Source organism: Lathamus discolor, chromosome Z, assembly GCF_037157495.1.
Source record: "Lathamus discolor isolate bLatDis1 chromosome Z, bLatDis1.hap1, whole genome shotgun sequence".
Classification (NCBI taxonomy): domain Eukaryota; kingdom Metazoa; phylum Chordata; class Aves; order Psittaciformes; family Psittacidae; genus Lathamus; species Lathamus discolor.
The window spans coordinates 91,826,723-91,847,041 of NC_088909.1; the positions used below are offsets into that span (position 1 = coordinate 91,826,723).

A 20,319-nucleotide genomic window follows, 5' to 3' on the forward strand; every position below is an offset into this window, starting at 1 on the left:
TATCACATACATACAGCCCGGAAGAGATGAAGAAGGCAGACAAGTTCCATTTCATGAAGGCTTTCCCTGAGGTAACTAAACCAGCAATGAATTCTTACAAGTAAGGTCCAATCACACCTTGGCTTATTGAAAAATGACTTGCAAGTCATACCTAAACAAATACCAAGATAATTATCAATTACTACAAACTATTAAGAAAAAAAAAAGTGTTCAGTCAAACATTTCCTCACAAACAGTGAAGCTAAAACAGAAACACAGTGTTTGTATCTTGGAACATGTTCTTAGGGATCTCAGCAGTTCTTCCTGCTCTAGGCATTGAAGTTTCTGACAAAGCGTAAGAAGTCTGCAATTTCCTGCTTTACAAAGCTATCAAAACGACTGTCCCTTTTTCGACATTTAACAGACAGACATGAAGAGATTATCGTACCTCAATGCTGATAGTGTTTTATTAACACACTGTGAAGGAAAGCTGACAGCAGAATTAAAGATGAACAAAACAAAAAAAACATCCTCAAATTCCTCAAGGCATCAACCAAAATAGGCAATTTCTTCCCAAGGCCTAGACAGAAGAAGAGCAGACAGTCAAAAAGAGACACAGTCTCATGCTCTCTCTGAAACATAAATACAAAAAGACAGGAATTTCAAATTATGTTTGCTGCAACACAAACAGCATGACGACAAAGATAGTTACTAACAGAAGTCAAAGGCAGCTTCATAAGTTCTCCTTCCCTTGCGGAAGTGGAGAATGAAAAGATATTTTGCAGAAGTTAGCTGCATGCTTTCGGGTTCTTTTATCTGGCTAAGAAAAAACCCTTCTCTTTCCTGGTGTACCACGCAAAAAAAATCTCTGTGAAACTCAGTTAATGTGAGGCAGAAATCTGGAAAATAGAAATTATTTTCAAGTATTGTTCTAACATCTCAGCATGTTTCACAACATGATTCTTTTCTGATGGATTATTACATTCAAAGAGCCAGAATGGACAGACAATGTAGAAATACAGCTGTTTGTTTCAACAATTATAAAAAGGGAAACGCGTATGACAGTCTTACATGATTTTTGCACTGAATTGTTATGAACAGCACAGTACAGTGTTGACTCAATTTAAAGTACATAAACTTAACAGATATGATCAGCATAGAACTGAACTTCACTACACTATACAATCTGTCACAATTCAGCTTCTCCTCAGACAACTTGTTTAAGTAATAAACAATTTACTGCCACAGAGCCGTTATGAACACAACAGGAAGCATTTCAGTGGAGATCAGGACTTTGTTCCCTTGCACTGCAGAATGCACTTACTGGGCCTATTCTCTGCATTAACCATTTGGTTAGTCACTTCATGTAACTTCATCCACAGCAGAGTCATCATCCACTAAAGATTCAGCTGCATGAGTTGAGCTAAAAAAGTACAAGACACTTGTCACCTGTAATTTATCTCAGCAGGCTTTTACAGCAGTATTTTTTAAAGTTCATCAAGGAGCAACAAACTCAGATCTGCCTTTAAGGAGAGTCGTTTTACAGTCCACAAAATGCAAGTATTTCTCTTATAAAATTATCCTCTTTACAGGAAAAGAAATCTTGTGTCATGCACATATAACACAACTAGTTGGAAGCAGTACAGCAAAGAAAACATTAGCTAATTTGAGAGATGTTACTATGTAAGTAGCAGCTGGCTGTTCCATTTGCAACTTACCAGCTTCAATTTCACAGTATGCTTAAGAGTAAACTACCCACACATCCGCAGGACACGGGTATCTCTTATCCACACAACAGCATACCATATTCCCTTCAGACCAGGGCCCAATAAGCAAAGAGAGGTGTTCACATCTATGTGACAGTATCAACTTAAAAACAATGTTCTTAGTGAGAATAAAGCTGAGCATGAAAAGTAGCCCATGCATTAATGTGTTGCCAATAAAAAATACGATCAGTGTGTGAAGCAAGTTAGTTATCTGGAGTTTTTATATTTGTTTCCCGCTTTTTTTATTTTTTTAACCTCTATTCTTTAAAAGTGACTTCCAGATTTCCTACTTCATAGCAAATACTGTGTGTGATTTTATCCCCGTGCATCTAGGACACCTTTCTAACTCATGTACGAGGCACGAGGCAAATGGTTATCTGATAGAAAATTTTATGCTGCAGGTTAGGATTTTTGCATCTCCAATGAAAGCAAACTACATAATTATACAATTTTTCTGATTTTAAAACCTTAAGAAACCATCCCAAAAATACTAAAAGTGCAGGACTGACTTGGTAGTAGACACATTTCAAAAATATTACATAAATTTAAAGGGGGTTTAAACAACAGCATTTCACCTAGCCAACAGTATAATTAAAGAAGAATGTGCTTTATTTTTTTAATGTTATATTTGAAAGCCATCTACGTGGTTTTGCATCTACAAAACCATCTTCATTTAAATTAGCATTCATTCCAAAATCAGAAACCCACTTCCCAAGATCTAGGTTTTAGTACAGAACCTACCTACAGAACTATTTTTTCCTTAACTTTGACCTTACTGTTTAGCACATTGAAGAACAACAAATGGAAAATACTTGAAATATATGTGTACAACAAAAGCAAACCCAGAATAGGCCACAAATAACAATGCTGAACCAGCTCCAGAGTTTCAGTAATGCCAAGACCTGTCTCTTTTCCTCCCCATATCTCACTGCCAGACACAAATCCCTACCAACACAGACTACAACTTTGGAAGCTGGCTGGGAAACCATTTTATCTTACAACAGGTCCAAAGGCCTGTCTTCCTGCACTGCAGTTTTAACAGAAATTTCTGAAACTAATGCACATATTCCTACTGCATTTTTTTCTTCCATCTATTACCAGTTTCTCCTGAAGATTTTACTGTAGTTTTGACCACCATGATGTCCTAAAATAAAAAAGGGAGTAAGTGAATCCGTGCTTTCAAGTGTATATTAATCTGGTTTCTGGAGCTCTTCCAAGTAAATATTCTATCAGTGGTCTAAGGGAAGGTTATACAAACATTGACCAGATCTTACGTTTCTGTTCAAACAGAAAAATTTCTTCATGCAACAACAAATTCTGGTCCATTAGAATGATGACCTGAAAAAAATCTTATTGGTTTTCAAATTGGTGGACAAAGGCCAAACCAGTGTCTCTTCAAAAACACTTAAAAAAGCATCTCAAGCAAAAGAAAAGTATAATTCTGGCATTATACTTAGAAGATTCTTAACAGCTTCCAACTTCAAATTAATAATGCAAATAGCATTGCATAATATATGTATTCAATCCTAAGAAAAGTCAGAATAAACCACATCACTTGAGCAAACTGGCTAACATACTCTTCTGCTAATTTGTTCCCACTGCTGGGCTTCAGAAAAACAACAGCAGCACATTTCTGAAGGGGAAAGATTACCAGCGACTGCTGTTCTGGATGGTTCTCCTCCCTGCCTTCACTTTACAAAAGCTTCCCAATTCATATGGAAGTATCCATAGGAGCAATCTGGTTTTCTAAAAAATAAAAATGCCAAAGATGGTACCAAACTTAGGCTTCACATTTAAGTACCTAATTCCGCATTTCAGCTGTATTTAAAACCCGACCTCCACATAAGCAATTCTAAGCAAAGAGAAAGTAAAGTAAAAAGAAAATGCATTCATCTCCAGAAAACATAAATCAAATACTAGCAAGAGAAATTCCGAACTATTTATTTGAATGTAATCAAAATGTGCGTAACTTGAAGGCTTTTTTTTTTGTATGAACATTCGAATGGAAGTTCTATACAAATCTAGAATGCAGGAACAGAAGACTAGAAGGTGTTTTAAAAGTCCAATATTAAAAAACACTGAATAAGGAATACAAGTTACTTTGAAAAAAGCCTAATCATGAGGAAAATGAGACAACACTGAGTAAGAATACAACCGGATATAAAAAAATCCCCAAACAAACAGAAAACCAAATGAAGAAGTTGTGAGCTAGGAGTTTTGTCTTGGTTTGTGATCCTATTCGCGTACCAGCACGTACTCAAGATACGGGTGAGGCCCAACTCACCTAATCCTTTTTTTGATTTTTTTATTTGATGAAGAAAAATTCATTTCTGTTTGAACTGATTCCTGTAATTCTCTGTACACTCAATTAGGTTAAAGTATCTTCACACTGTAAAAAATCTAAACATGCACAGCTCAAAAGAGTGTCTATATGAATAGCTGTATATTTTTTCTTTCTTCTGAAGCAAGTTATTAGTGGCTCACTCTAGTGGCCTAGTACTAGACTCAAACCAACACACAATTTTTAAACTGACTTATTTGCAAGCAGCTGTAACTGTCTTATTCAAAATTAAATGAATTGAAGAGCTAATTTTCTTCAAACTCATTTTTTCTTATTTGGAAATACTAAACTGTCAAGTCTGCCTTATAAAGCTTTCTTCCAAAAGTGTCATAGGTGTTTTTTTTCCAGAAAGTCATATGTGAAATCTCAGTAAGTTGCATGTTGTCCACAGTTCCACCACCTACTTGAGGATTTAAAATCTGAATCCATGTGCAAATCAGTAATAATCTAAAGCAGAGTGGGGTTTTTTTTGTTTGGGTTGTTTCTTTGTGTGTGTGTATGGGGCGGGGGGGGGGGGGTGAGGTGTTTGGTTTTGTGAGTTTTTTTTGTTTTGTTTTTAATCAACACAAATATAGGAAACAAACTCAGACTGTGACTTGAAGCAGTAAAGTAATACCTAGTAATTTCTAGTAGTGAAGTAGTCATAGAAGTATGGGAAATGAGATCGCAAGGTTTCATTGAACCAACTTGAAGGGAAATTAACCCCCTTGTCCTTTGGGTGAAAGGTATTCCCTCTGTAACAACAACTGAATCTTAAGTAGTTCCCTGAGGTTCTACCAAGAAAGCTTTTACTCATCAGCTGTGCTTCAGCATATGAGCTGATACGGCAGCAACAAATTAAAACAGGTGACCTGCCAAGCAGTCTGACCAGCATGGCAGCTGCACTAGTTTACAGTCCCATTTGTGACCACCCTGCTGTGTTACAACTCTTCTGAATGGACTTTCACCCTTAGTTACAAACAACTTGTGTTAACATGACACAGTAAGAGATCTATCACAGAATATGCCTAATTATTAGAGATTTGTAATTTCATTTTCTCTACTCTGCTATACAATGTACTTGGAAAGAATGAAAAAAGCAGAAAAAAGTCCACACCTCTTACAACTCTGGAAGGTGTTCCACCTTTAATGGCATTGCCACATATTGAGAAATTACAAAAGGAATCTTACGTCAAATCAACACATGATCTTGTTAGTAGTAGTGAAACTTGTAAGACATTTTAGATGACTTACATTACTGAAACACATTTGCAATATGCTGATCTTAAGGTCAATGAGAAGAATACTATTCTGAAAGATCTTTACAAGACACTAACAGGAAGTAAAAAGCTTTTCTCTAACACACAGGTAAACTCCTTATTAAATTTTAATTAAATATTCAAATATTAAGCAAACATTTGAGATCACAAAAGACTTCAGACTCATTTTACTTCTTACCATGGGGACTTGTATCACAGAAGCAGCCTCTTAAGAATGGGACAGTAACAGAGAAAGCAGTCATAATTGTTTAAACAGGTGTGTAAGTGCTTTTTAAACCACTATGAGACTATATCACATATATGAGACCAGAAATAAAAACTAGTTTCCAGGAAAGACTGGTGGAACTACAGCTGGGGGAAAGTCCATGTGTGACACAAGTCATGCCCTTGTGTCTTACTAATGGATTGTTCATGGAAATGCCTTTTTCAACAAGTTAATCTCATACTGTAACTGCAACTGACCTGGCTATAAGAAAGAAGATAAAGACTAATGTTACCTATTAAATTAATTGCTACATTAAACTGACAGGCAGCCTATGACTATGGTGCTGGAATTCCATGTCCATACAGACGTCAGAGGAAGACACGCCTTTGAAACAGAGTTAGAACAAGGCCAACTTCAATCCAGACTGCACAGGATCAGCGAAGAGCATACTGTCATGTAATCCTGCCCTGGAAGACTAAAGGCATTTGCATAGTCAGCTTCAGTCATATTTCTAGCAACAAATATTAGGTGAACATTCTGGTACAGGACCCAAACTGTAGCTCTTTGAACACTGCAGATAGGAAAGGTCAACAGTTTCAAAAGACAGCCTTCCTATCTACTTGCTTAATATGTCTGGGTTAAGCATTAGCCAGCCAGCCATGCATCTAAACAAATTTCTATATACAGCTTCTGTGTGAATACGGATAAGCAGTTTTCAATTCTGCTTGTATTCACAGCTTCTGAAGGAACAGTTAAACTAAAAGACTCCAACATTTTAAATCCTGGAATTACACATTATTTTAGCAACAGCAAAGAAGTATACAATAACCCAACAAATCCTTATCAAAAGTCACCATGGTAAGAACCAGCTACACTAACCACTTCCCTTGTGAGAGCCAGCTTTATCCCCTCCCAGCTATAAAAACATGCCATTTATTTGAACATGGAAAGGACGCATATTGCCTCATTTCCTATTTCCTTTTAGGTATCAAAACACAGACCTTGTCACAATAAGGCTCAGAAACGCAATAAAGCAGACACTGGGCCTTCAGAAGAGAAAGTGAAATGCTCTAACGTGAACGTGGGGAATAAGGGGTGGATGGAAGAACAAGTTCTGCATAGTATATTTTATTTTCCAAAAGTTATTGTAAAGAAACTAGAGGAAAAACTGGATAAACTTCTACTGACAAATAACAAAACCTTGGCTAATTATAACTACAATGAAAACTTTGACTGTATTTATGATTATGCACTAATTATTTGCGGTTTCAAGGGAATAAAAAGTTTTAAAGTTTTCTTTGGGGCAAAATCCACAGGCGTGCTTTGTGTCTCTAATAAATCACAAATGTATTTGTCATCACATTTGCTGCACAAGAAAGTGTTCTGAAATCCAGAAGCAATGGTGTCTTCTTCCCTAGAGATTAACTGAGAATACTTAAAGAGCCTGTCCTCCTTAAGGCACCAGCTCCCGTAACATGTGCTGCATTCTTCCCACAGAGGGGAGACAGAGCACAGCTGGTCCCAACCAGTATAACCAGTAGAGCTTTTAGACAGATAACCATGTTTCACAGATCTGAAAATGCTGCAACTGCATAAATCAGTCCTCCATGTGGTTTTTGCCCTTGTTCCAACCCAGTTTACCTACTAAGTAAGTAGATTGTAAATAAGGGAGATGTGTAGCCAGTGATCACAGAAACTCGCATTTTGTACCGATGGCAGAGAAGTCAAGTTTGTTCAGCAGTTTGCCCTTTACAAACATTAATTAGAACAAAGAAATTATTTCTGAGTAACAGAAGAAACAAATTATTTTCAAAATCTTATGGGTCCTTCAGTATAGCTATTTATAATTGAAAAGGTCCTGGGTGTATTAGAGAAAAAAATACCATACTTTTGGCAATTTTCACTGTTGCATCCTTTGAATCAACAGAAACTCATCATTTTTAGATATTTCACAAGCTAGGAGGTACCAAAACACTGTTAGCATGGCCTAGGCAGAAGCAACCTAAGAGTATTAAACCTATGTAAACTCAAACATGCATTTATATGTGGAGATCCTGTTTGAGCCAGGAAGTTTTGCAGTTTGTAACACATACTACACTACATACTACACCACCAGTCCCTGTATCCTTCTTTTCCCCCCAAAGACTGGAAGATGCACAGCACTTACGTAATCATCATGAGTACAACATGTTTTAGGCTACTACTGCCTGCTGCCAGAGGCTTCAGAGTTGGTATGCAGAGAAGCTTCTCTCAGAGCCCTGCAAATCACATGCAACTCCAAGGTGGACATAGTGGTAAATCAGGTTCTGTTTTTCCTCTAAACTGGGACTCATATTCTGAACAAAACCCAATTTGGAATAGTACCACCTACTCAGCCTAAGGCACCAATACTGCAAATGAGATAAATACACAAGAAATTAACTGCTTATAAAGGATACCAAAAAAGTCTAAAAGGCTCCACTACTGCGTAAGGGGTTTATTAGAGGCTCACTCACTAGATTAAAACCTGTATGTTTGCTTAAATCCCAGCTATTTATGGTTATTTAGGTCTCAACTATTTATGCACATGTAAGGACTTTGAAGACAGGCAGAATACTTATGCATACAGCTAAACTGCTGCCTAGAAAGCAACCCTTTAAAAAAAAACCTGCAAGTCCAGAAAAAGTCAGAGACTCATTCTGATGAAGCTCCTATGGAACTTTGTCGACATGGTAGAAGCTGGCACATTTCCCACTACTTCCCCTTGTTAGCAACTCAGCAGTCCACCCTACAGGCTGAAAGGAAGCCAGAAGCGCGGGATATGCTCTCCCCTGCAGCCTTGCCTCCCAAGGTTCTACATAGGACATATATTTCCTTTGCTGTTGGTTTTAAAATACAAAACACAATTCACACAGCATCCTCACTAGTGGCAGAACTGTAAAATTCTGCCACAAACATGCAGCTCAGCAAGTCTGAACAAGCAAACAGTAAAGCATACTAATTTTCTGCTGAGATACTAAGGCGAATTACACACTTCAGCATATTACCAGGATAAGATGGTTTACCATTGTACCTGAACATGCTGGAACTTAACCACACGCTTAAAAGACAAAATTGAAGAAACAGTAACTCTTTTCCCGTAAGTACACATAACTTTAGAAACAGCGAATCTATACTTCAAAGTTTTCAATGTAAATAATGTTATTTCAAGACTAATTATACCCTGAGTACAGGAACACAAACATTTAATGATATTAAACTAATGAAACTGTTTAAGAAAATAGGGGAGAGATTTAGTTAAAGATGAGAAAGGCCAGGGTTTTCACAAAGGTTTATGATGTTATCAGTAAAAAAAAAAAAAAAAAGGGAGATAATTTGCAAGAGCCACAGCCCAGGAAAGTTAACTGCCATTGATGTATTAGGTACAGACAGTAAACATTTGAATAAGGTCATCCAGACCTTTCTCATGGGCATCTCACAGGGCAACTTTCAGCTCAAACCCTTTCAACAATTTTTTTTCCCCTTCAGAAAGGGAAGTCCAGCTTCCACTGTGAAGAGAATTCATACCAGAGTTTAGGAGTCCAGTCTGGAATCCCAAACTTGTCTTTTGCAGACAGAAAAAAAAGAAAACCTGGCCTGAGAATTCTTCTGGACTAAAATGATGAGCACCGCATGTACGAGGGAACTGTTCACATTTGTTTATTTTACTGATCTGCTTTCTAACTCTTTCCCCCAGTTTTCCATTCCCAAGTGAGTCACTTGGATACACCTGGTTCTAAAGTAACCACACAAAGAAAAAGCTTTCTCCAAAAACTGAATCCTTCACTATCAACCACACAGCTGAAATGACTAGTAACAGTGACCACTGTGAACAGAGGCACACTGACCTGCAGCAGAATCCAAAAGCCATGGTCAGACATGACACCACACCACTGTAACCCACTGGAGCAATTCTAAATTGCCCTGTATCACTCAAGCCAAACACTTTGCCAGCCATTATTATTTCTCCTCACTCTGCTCACTGAGGGATTCAGTATATGCAGGTTTACAACACTGAACACATCCTTACACGAAAGCACCTTACAACTTTGAACAGATGGAAGACATCTTAGTTTAATAAAAAATATTTTATTACCCAGCTTCCTGACGGGGATCATCTGCCTTCTTTCCAAAAAAAAAAAAAAAAAAAAAAAGCAGCCTGAATGTCAGTCTGTATGTCTCTTCACAGTGAGAGGAGCCAAATAGATCAGTCACACAATCACTTCTGTATCAGTTCAGTAAACCACAGTTCTAAAAAAACAACCCTGAAACCTATCTGCATTGCTCTCTGCTAGAGGTCTGTGTGGCTTCAGTTTTGTTTCATGCCTTCTAATATATAAGGCCGGAGGGAGTGGGAGTTCCTTCCCTCTTCCTGCAATACCGGCTTAAAACACATACAGAGAATAATCTGCATGTCTAAATCCCCTGCTCCATGTATCCCAGCTCTTCCTTACAAGAGGCTCTGCAAGGGATACGAAACATGTAGTTGCAAATTCTCGTCAGGGGAAGAAACTGGAACACTTTGTTTTAGGAACATGTTAGAAGAAGGAGTGAACAAGACTGTGTGGAGCAGAATATCCCACTGCACAAAATCCTGGCCTTGAAGATTCAAAGGGAAAGTTCATTCTGCTCCATATAGTGAACTTGCCAGAAGCCAGAAGCCACCACTGCTAGATAGACAGTGACAAACCAGGCCGTGCTTGCTGAGCAGTAAGGAAGAACTAGTTTTCACACTTACCATGGAAAACCTATTACAGACTGCAGCACCCAGGCACTTCTTACAGGCTGGGGCATCCAGTGTGCCCGCAGAGATCAGGAAACCTACCATACTGAGCTTTCAGAATAAATGCACAACAGACCGTTAAAAACCCAAGGAATTAATGTGCATCCTATATTTACAGAAGAGTTCATGTTCTGGAACTATATGCAGGCACTACTGAAATAACTTTTAGAAATAAACTTCTGCATCTTAGTACAGTTCTAAGAGAAATTCTATCCAGCTCCACTCCTTTTAAAAACCAGCTGCTCACATCTCCATTTCAAGTTTGAACTGCCTAACAACTTGACACAACTATAAGAGCCACCACCTGTGTTTTATTTATAGGAATAATCCAACAAAATCAGTAAGCAATACAAATCTTTAATATGGGAGATCCTTTCCAAAATTTTTAAGAACACATCAGCACTACTCCAGTGAGCCTCCATGCTAGTGACAACTGCAATATTTTCATACATTAGCAAACAAGTCTTTAGTCATAAGCTAGACATCTGTAGAAGTATTTGGTGAAATAAACTTATTTCAGATGTATTTTATGGGAACATTTAAGATACTGATTACATATATGGTGGTAAAGTTAAAACTTGCAACAAGAGAAAAAAATCAAAAGGAGTATTATCATACCTAGCAATTCCACGGTTTAAAAGTATGGAAGAACTGAGAAAAAAAAAAGGCATAAATTATTGATAAACTGAGAAAACTCACTGACTCACATAAATTTTCAAAGTACAGAATCAGCAACCAGAAATGTATGTATTGTCATAATCCAAAGCAATTAGAATATTGTCTTAACCATGACAATAAACAAACACTCGACTGCTAGAGTGTATTAATCTGACAAGCTCAATAAACTCTACATGAACTGCAAACTGGAGGTCACTACAAGTTTCCCCACACATTTTGTATGTCTCTCCAGATGCAGAACAGTTAAATATTACCTGGGGGTAATCAGGAGATCCTATTATTCCCTGAGCTTTGAAGCATTGCTTTTATAAACACAAAGAATTAAGAAAATAAAACTCTGCAGGCATTTACTGGCAGTAGAATGGGTGGCAACAATTAATTTAAAAACAAAAACAAAACAAAACAAAATCCCAAAACCTTCTCAATTTGGTATAATTACAAATTTATTTCTTTCCTTGAACACTTAAAATACTTACACGAAGACTTTTCAGTAGCTGAAAAGAACAATCCTGAAGACACAAGCATGATAGTCAGACAGGACACACACAAAAAAACTTCTGGGTTTAAGAAGATTTTATTTGAGAGAAATAACTAGTGAAATGAAATGCATATCTATGGGCCAAAACAAGGAGTGTTAGTTGCACACCTGAGGGTTAACTTACCAGCTCACAAAAGGACATGATCATCACTGCTGACAGCTGAGAAAAGACTAATTACAGTTTGCTCAAAAGCAAGATGACTGGATGCTCAAGAAAAGGATGAAAGAGCTTAGAAAACAAGATGTCAGATGTGGTCGATGTCAGTGTGGTCTAGCAGACACCATTAATTTTTTGAGCACTCCCACCTTCCACAGTGGCTCTGTGTAAGTTACAAGGAACTGCAGTATCAGCGGCAGTGTAAAATCTGCTGATGAGAAATACTACAGAAGACTTGTAGTCACCTGTCATTTTAAGTAAATTAGCAGCCATTCCACTACAAATTTGAATATTAGGATAACAGAGATGAGAACAAACAGTATTATATTTCCATGAATGATGTAAACAGTTAATGCTTTAGGGACACAAAGGAAATGTGTGGAGATAGTATGAAACAAAGGTAGACTGACTTGATTTCCAGTTTAATCTAACAGCAGAGAAACAGGAATACTCAATTTTACGTTTAAATTAAAGAAACAAACAAACAAACAAACATCCTTTTTTGCAAACACCTTCAAATGTGAGTCATCAGATGCTAAGCACTATAAATTTTGCTCAGAAGTGTCCAATTTTCTGACAGGGAGTTATGGCTGTATCAGTTTTTATTAGGAAAATTTGAGAAGTGCTTCATCCCTTTCCAGACAGAAGGTAAACAAATCCCAATTTCAAGTTGCTCTTAAGTACCAAGTAAATAGCACTGCCCTTTTTTCAGACATTTTTCAGCCAAGACTCAAAAAAACCTAGACAAACCACCTCACCACCAAAAAAAGCTAACAACCAAAACCCAAGAAAAAAACCAATACACCCAAAACCCCCACAAACTAAGAAACAAACAAACAACAAAAAGCCCCCAAACATCTCTCTCAGACAAAAAATAATCAAGACTGTTCATCACTGACCAGGTTTCTCAGGTTCTGCAGCATAGTGAGACAGGAAATAGGAAGCATCCTGCAGGCAACAAACTCAGCCACCAGGTAAAGATAAAAAGGGAGGGAAGCAACAGAAAGTAACTTTCGACTTAACCATCTTCTCCTAGTCAGCTAGACACAAGTTATGAAGCCCTTTTAAAGCCTTTCTGTCCACTTTGCGTTCAGCAAAAGAATAAACAGCAATTCTAGTTTTAATTGAGAGCAGATAAAAAGTAAAATAAGATGACCCTATGGTCTTTGCAGAGATTCCTGCAAGAACATAGAGATCAGCATTAGAAACTGAGACTCAAACCAGATCTATTCTCTTATCACAAGTGCTGCTGAAAACAAGCTTTACAAGTTTGTTTAAAGAACAGTTACGTGCCAACGTATAATTTGTATTTTAAACAAGCTTGAGCCAAGTTTCACCAATACTGGAAGCCTGTGAAAGCCAACAGAAGCATTCCCACAGCCATCCCACCCCCAGCAGCTTATTTCCACTCCAGCCTCATTCTCTATTGCACCAGGATAAGCTTTTCTACAGCTGCACCACCACCTTTACTCCAACTTCAAAACAAGTGCATCAGCACACTGAAAGATCCCATGAAGCTCAAATCTAACACACAGAAGGAAAAACTGATCTTCAAGTCTCATGCTCTACAAGTTTGACCTTTAGGTAAGGCACAAATTGCGCATGTCTGCACACAGGTATACACATACACTGAGCAGTACTTAGACTCCACTGACTGACAGTGGAGACTGAACCTTTAGTATCAGTAAATCCAATGAGACAGAAAGCTCCAGATTAGTTAGTTACAATCTATTTACTTTGCACAGGAACAAAGAAACTGCCATAACAGATCAGACCATTTAAGCAGAACCCTACCACTTGCAATAACTAAGAGTGATAAAAATCAGACACAGTAGAGGGTGACCCTCTTCCAAAAGTACTCTCAAGCTACACAGCACAGAAGAGGTGGGAAGTGAATTTTCTCTCACAGCTATATCCAGCAGACAAATCAGTGGGTTATTTAAGCAGCCAGTTAGAAAGATGGAGCATTATGGACTTGGTTAAAACACAAAATATTTTTACCTTAGCCAGGAATACCAAAGGTCAATAACAAGCTGCCTTTTTTACCCTAGCTGCATTTTAGACCACACAAAGTCATCATCATTTCAGCGCAACAACAAAAAAGAGAAGTGCCACCCAAACTTTGGCTACACTGTGCTTTCACTGTACACGCTCTCTGTTCCCATTCCACTGACCAGTCCATTGCTCTTTTAAAGCATTTGTGCCCTCCTCTGAAAGTCACCAAAGGTGCTACAAATTCAGGAGCAGAGCTAAAACTGATAAGCTTTTACTAGTATGCTTGCCCATACAGTCAAAACTCCAGTTTCACCATGTGTCTTTGGTGTCTCTAGGAGGTATCAAGTAGCAACTGCAGAAAATACAGTATAAATATCTACCAAGACTGCCTTGCAGTAGAACTGTGACAAATCTGCTGTATCTAGCATATACATTTTCAAATTCAAATGCTTAATTTTCACACAAACAACACCATTACTGTATGCTGAGATCAACTGCAGCATTTCCTGCTTTTCATTTTTTATAAAAACATGTTCATGGAAGTATAACTAATCCTGTATTTATAGATGTAAAGTCACTTACACCAATTTCAGACACAAATAAATATCACTCACAGGGTCTGAATGTTTTAAAAGAACGTTGTTAAGGCTGCAAAGAAGGAGGTGCATTTTGCCTTCATGGATTTCCCTCAAGTTACAAGAAATCCTACTACAGTTGTAACTGATCTCACTATCTGAATCTTTTAATATAAACCAAATGAGTATACTGTCACTACAGATATGGAATAAGAGGTCTGAAGTGCTTTATGTTGAAGCTGCAATTCCTAGTAAAACTACCACCTCCTCCTTACAGTGATACTGAAAGATAACTTACAACCTTCACAGCTTTTAGTGAAAATATCAGCTGTAAAAAGCAGAATGCTTGAGGAAGTAAACAAAAAAAGGTAACATTTATATTTGGAACTTAACAGCAGAGTCAGTTTCCTTTCTTAGCTCCATTTTGAGGCTCATGCAGGTCTTCCAGCATAAACACAAACAGAAAATCTGTTTAAAATGAAAGTAACTGTAACACCACGGAGACTGGTAGGGGGACTTCAGAGCAAGCACAGTATCTTAAGTAACAGTAGATCGTTACGGGAAAGTATGACTACTGTATTTAGAAACAGATCAGAAAACCTCCACATAATACATTTTGATTATGCCCTTCAGTTTGCTTCTTAATAAATGTCTGGGCAACAGCTGCATGTAGAAATTTAATGTGTAATACACTTACACAAAAATTAAACCTCCCTCCTTTGGCTAGAGCAAGTCAAATAATATCGCAATAAGGGCAGAGAGATGTTTTAAATTCTTGATAGAGCCAGACAAAGTAGTACTTTGTCTAACATCTGTTTACTGGTAACATGACATACAGAATTACTGAGATACTCTACATGAGCATTTATAGGATATTTCTGAAGAATAATGACTATTAATGTTGCCATGTACTTTCAACTGTACTTACGATAAATTCAAAGTAGATTATCTTACTAAAATATTAGAGAGAAAAGCACCTGGCATTTAGTATTTTCTATGAGTTGTTAACATTTCCAGTCAAAATGTCAGAGAGCATTTAGAAGAAAGGTTAACTTGTACACACACGCCAAAGGCAGGTACTTAAAAGTAAGCAAAACCGTCCATGGGAAAGGAAAAAAGTCCACAGCTCCTCTGTCACTGCTGCTGTGGGACTGACTAGCAAGGATAGACTCAACTGTTTCAGCACCAGGGCAACATATATTGACCTCTCTGAACCTCTAATATCAAACCTAACTCTCACTTGCTATCACCATAAGGCCCTGATTTATTTTAAACACATCCTGACACCAATTCTTATTTTCTTTGAAAGTAATGAAACTGGTTACAATTGTAATACAAGATACAGTACCTTATAATTTCACTACACAGAGATGGTGTTAAGAGTCATAAAAAGACAAGTAATTCGCTAAAATTGAAACTTCATCCTCCCCCCAACAAGATTTCTCACTGATCATCTTAAGTACAGACATATTTCTTACCTGTTATGACTGCACTGTATTAAGTATTTTTATACTGTCCTAGAAATAGACCCAAATCCATCTGAATTGCTTGGAATTCATTTAAATAGAACATTATTCTACAAAACAGTTATTATTATAGTAGCCCCAAGACAAGTTGACCTTTAAAAAAATATTCTTGAGGTTTACCTGAAGTAAGGCACAACTGAAAAGAATATACAAGTCATGTGTCCAAGCTAAAACTAGATTTCTTAAGGAGTTTACATAATTAGGCACACAAACTATAAGGCAGCATTAAAACAGGTCCTCGGATGTTGATACTAAGTTCTTAAACTACGTAGTCCACATCATACAAAACCTTACAAGAAATCCATATGAATTTGTCAACTTCACATTAAAATTACACCATCGCCACTGCAGTGCCTTCTCACACACGTACCAGCTAGACCTACCAACTGCACATTAAAGCTGACAGTATTTTGAAGTACTTAAACTGCTTCACCACGGACACGACTTCGCTTTCATCCTACATACTTCTACACATGTCAAATAGGCAGAATACGAGTAGTTCTATAAAACCTCAAGAAAATAGACTTATCAAATAATACCTACGGAAGGCAAATAGGGGCTACAAACACCAAGGCACTAAATTAATTCACTGGAATGCATAGTCTAGAGGAAACCACCACAGAATTACTTTCTCTTGAAGAAATGAGTAGACGTTTGAAAGGATCTCTCCCCCACCACCCCAGCCACCCCCCAACCCCCCCCCCCTCCCCCGTTCATAAAAAGTAAAGAAATCAGTTCTGCAATACCACGATGCTACAAATCGTAATTAGGAATTCGGAAGCGTCCTTCAATAATAACAATAACAACTCAGAAAACAAACCCATAACTTCGTGCAGCGAACCGCTGGGAAGGCGCAGGCAAGGGCCAGGTGCCCAGTGAGCACCGAGGAGGCAGCAGCACAGTCCGCGCCCTGCCCCGCACGGCGGAGCTGCGGCAGAGCTCACGGGCTAAGCTCGCCCAGACACCCAATAGCTGACACATCCGGCCCGAGCCCCCCCACCACCCCAACTCACACCTCAAAGCCTTTCGGAACTCCGGCAGGAGTCAAACACAAAAGCACCCCTGCAAACACACACCCCATCCCCCGCGGCTCGGACGCCTGGCAGCCCGACTCCTCTCCTCCGGCTCCTCTCTCCGCGCCGCCGCCGCCGCTGACAGCTGCGGACACCCTAACACCGCACCGAGTGTCCCTGCGCCCCAGCCCTGCTCTCCGCAGGCGGCTCCCGCCGCCCGGCAGCCGACCCGCCGCGGCGAACGGCGCGCCGGAGCCCATCCCCAGCTCTCCCCGCGGAAACAGCCGCGCCGCCACTGCTGTCACCGCCACCGCTCGGGGTCAAGCCCCGCACACCTCTTCAGCTCCCCTCACTGTTCCCTCACCTCCCGGGGGGGGACGGTTCCATCCTCCGCTCCTCGGCGGGGTCGGTCCCCGCCGGGCTCCCCACCGTCAGCAGCTCCAGGAGCTCGGCGCAGCGGCTAGGGGAGGCAGCCGGGCTGGCGGGGCTGGAGCGCGGAGGCCCGGGCAGGTAGTGGAGCAGCAGCGTCTCGGGGGTCTCCGGCGAGGAGGAGGAGGAGGAGGAGGCGGCGGCCGGGGCGGTGGCGAGGAAGAGGGGCGCCTCCGGCAGCCGGTCCAGCTCCACGCTCCGCACTTTGCGCAGCTGCTTCCGTCTCCAGTCGGAGCGCTGCTCTCGGCAGCCGCCGCCCGCCTCCTGCAAGAGCCCCCCGCCGCTCCCAGCGACGCTGCCCGCGACCGCGCCGCCCTTCAGGCTCCCGCAGGCGGCGGCGGCGGCCGCCTCCGCGCCGCCGCCCGAGGGTAATCCCGACGACGAGGTGCGATTCCCCGCCGCCGCCGCCATTTTCTCTGGCGGGTCACATCGGGCTCCTGAGGACCGGGGGGGAGACAGCACTCTGACCCGCTGCGCAAACAGCGCTGCCTGCGCAACCGGCGTAGAGAGGCGGCCACCGATTGGTGGCTGCAGGCGGCGAGGGGCGGGGCGGCCGCTTGTAGGTGCGGCGCCCCGCCCCGCCCGCCCCCGCGCAGGTGTTGGCGGTTGGCGGCGTCGCGCCCGCTCCCGCCGCACCCGGCCGTGAGGGGAAGGGAAGGGCCGGCCCGGGAGCGGCCACCCGCGGGCGGCCCGACGGCACCCGCCAGGCCAGCGAGCCGGCGGAGCCGCCGGGAGGGAGAGCGTCCCCGCCCCCACGGGGCCCTTCCCACGTGCGGGGGAGCGGCGGGGGCTCCGGGAAGCAGCCGCCGTGCCGTGAGGAGCTGAGGCGCGGGGAAGCCCTTCCCGAAAGCGGCGCCGGCTCCGTGCCGCGCCGCGGCACCCTGGTGCGTGCTGTGTGCCCCCGTTCCACGAAACATCCAGGGAGGGAGCCGGCCATGGGGCAGGAGGGAGTTTGAGTTACCCGCGGTGCCTCGCCGCCGGGAAGTCGCTGCTGTGCCCGAGTTTACCTGCTCATTCCTCTGTGGGATTAGCTCGAAATTCAGTGCGCATCCTTGCTTGCAGCCTGCGCGTGTCCTTCCCTCGGCTGCCTTCACTTGGCAGGCGTCGCTTCACCCGTCCCTGGCCGCTATTCCATCCCCGTAACTACCGAGAGGCGCTGATCTCCGCGGAGCACACCGTAACTACACGTACGCACATCCAGCTTGGGTTATAACACACCCCGACCGCTGCGGCTGCGTCCCAGCAGGCAGGGGGAGAGAAGAAAGGCAGGAGACATCACATGACCAGAACCTTGGGGAGGTCCAAGCAGAATTTACTCTTGGTCTAGATTTCCACCCGACCGCCGCGGGCTGGTTTTGCTGTCAGCCCCCGAGCTGCAGAGAAGGGACCTACAGTTTTACAAGAACAGAGTGGAGCGCGTTGCTGTCAGTAGGGTTTTGCTGCCGTTAAACAAGACTACGTGTTTGAATGCTGATTTAATCTGAGGTGAGGGAAGGAAAACGAAATGTCACTATGCTAACAAGGCTGTTTTCGGGCTGGAGTGATTCTCCGCGCTCGTAGAAGTCACGCAGTTCAAAGTGCTTCTCGTTAGCTGAATAAATTCCTTGGTTTTCTGAATTAGCTTATGTATAACCAAGTGTAACATTAACTAAGCACTTCGGCAATGATTATTAGCGCGGTCACTTTGCTGGAATCACTGCTTTGATCTGAAGCGCTAGTTGAGTGGGAAGTGCCTTCTAACAGAAGCAGATTCTTTCTTGCCTGCCTTACATGCGTGTTCAGATGCTGACCAAAGAGTCTTTGCTAAACGGTGTGACAGGCAAGTCTTTACCCCCAGACCTGTAGGAGCAAAAGCCAGAGGAAACTCTTTTCACTGCATGTAACTGCAGAATAGTGTCAGTATGCACATGGCCTCAAGGTCACAATACATGAGTCACTTAGGCGGTCTGTCAAGATGCCACACTGTACCCACCTATGCGAGGGGTTTTCAGTGAAGGTTGTTGTGAGAAAGTTTCATCATTATTATCTTGTAAGTAGGGTGCCTCTGGGATGAGCAAGTCATCTAAATATACTCCTATAGTGTACAACTCAGGGATGTACATGTAAATAGAAATTAATTCTGAATTTAATAAAGATAATATTTAACACTTGTTTAAACCCTCTACTATAAATTATAGATAGTTTTCTGGAAGATTCCTAAACCAAGCCTTATTGTCCAATTGAGTATGTTACTAAATGCGAGGAAGAAGAGAGCAAAGTATGTGCTTTGAACAAGCAGCATGAGATTAGTTGCATGCAAATGCTGAAGCAGATGGTTGAAACGAACCCAAATTATTACCAGTTGTTGGTAGGGTAACCTGCATGTGCACAGGATTCTCTAGTCTTATATAGGAAAATAAACCAACAAACACTACACTAATTTATTTTTCAAATATTCCTCTCTGCCATAAACCCACATTAATGTGAAAACAAACAAGCAAATAAAAAATGCAAAACAACCCTGCCCCCCCCCCCCAAAACTCCTCAAATACCAATGCTTTTAAAATACTCTAAACAGAAAACAGTTTTATGAATTTAGTAAACACTTGTCACAGAGAGGAGGAATATAGCTTTGAATAGCAAGTGGCTGGAAAAGGATACAGAGAAGGAAAAGCAAACTTCTAATAAAAGTAAATCTAGGAGGTAAGAGTGCATACACATCCTTTCAGCCTGACAAAGTCCTATGGGACACCTCTCCCAGAGTGCCAAGGCTCCAACAAGGCTTAAAGGAGAAGAAAACTTGGGAAATTCAAGGCAAAATGTCAGGGTGGCAATGGGTGCTGAGGAATGTGCATGTGCACTGAGGTGAAATGCTTTCTGGAAAGCAGCTAAACAGGGCAAAATATGAAATCCAAGGACAGTGGGAGGCACCAGTATAAGAAATAATAAAGTGCAGACAAGTGCTGTCACCATCCCTGTTAGGGAATGACTTTGCCTTTTGAGTAAGGCCAGCTCTATCAAAGTTTTGAGTTACTTTTGGATAAGATGGAAAGTGTAAAAAACTCACCATTTAGTCAT

The 20,319-nt window shown here is 41.2% G+C and overlaps 1 protein-coding gene across 2 annotated transcripts in view; it reads right to left on the bottom strand.

Annotated features, from left to right (window-relative positions):
• Positions 1–18,486, bottom strand: part of MAP3K1 (mitogen-activated protein kinase kinase kinase 1) — a 56,678-nt gene extending 38,192 nt beyond the window's left edge. The window contains exon 1 of one of the 2 annotated variants that reach the window (XM_065661668.1): positions 18,270–18,486. In XM_065661668.1, the coding sequence (XP_065517740.1) occupies positions 18,270–18,277 (8 nt within the window). In that variant the 5' untranslated portion in view covers positions 18,278–18,486. Of the gene's footprint in view, positions 1–17,197; positions 17,759–18,269 lie in introns of those variants that run through there. The other variant, XM_065661669.1, reaches the window with a different exon arrangement.
• Positions 18,487–20,319: the final 1,833 nt, after the last annotated feature.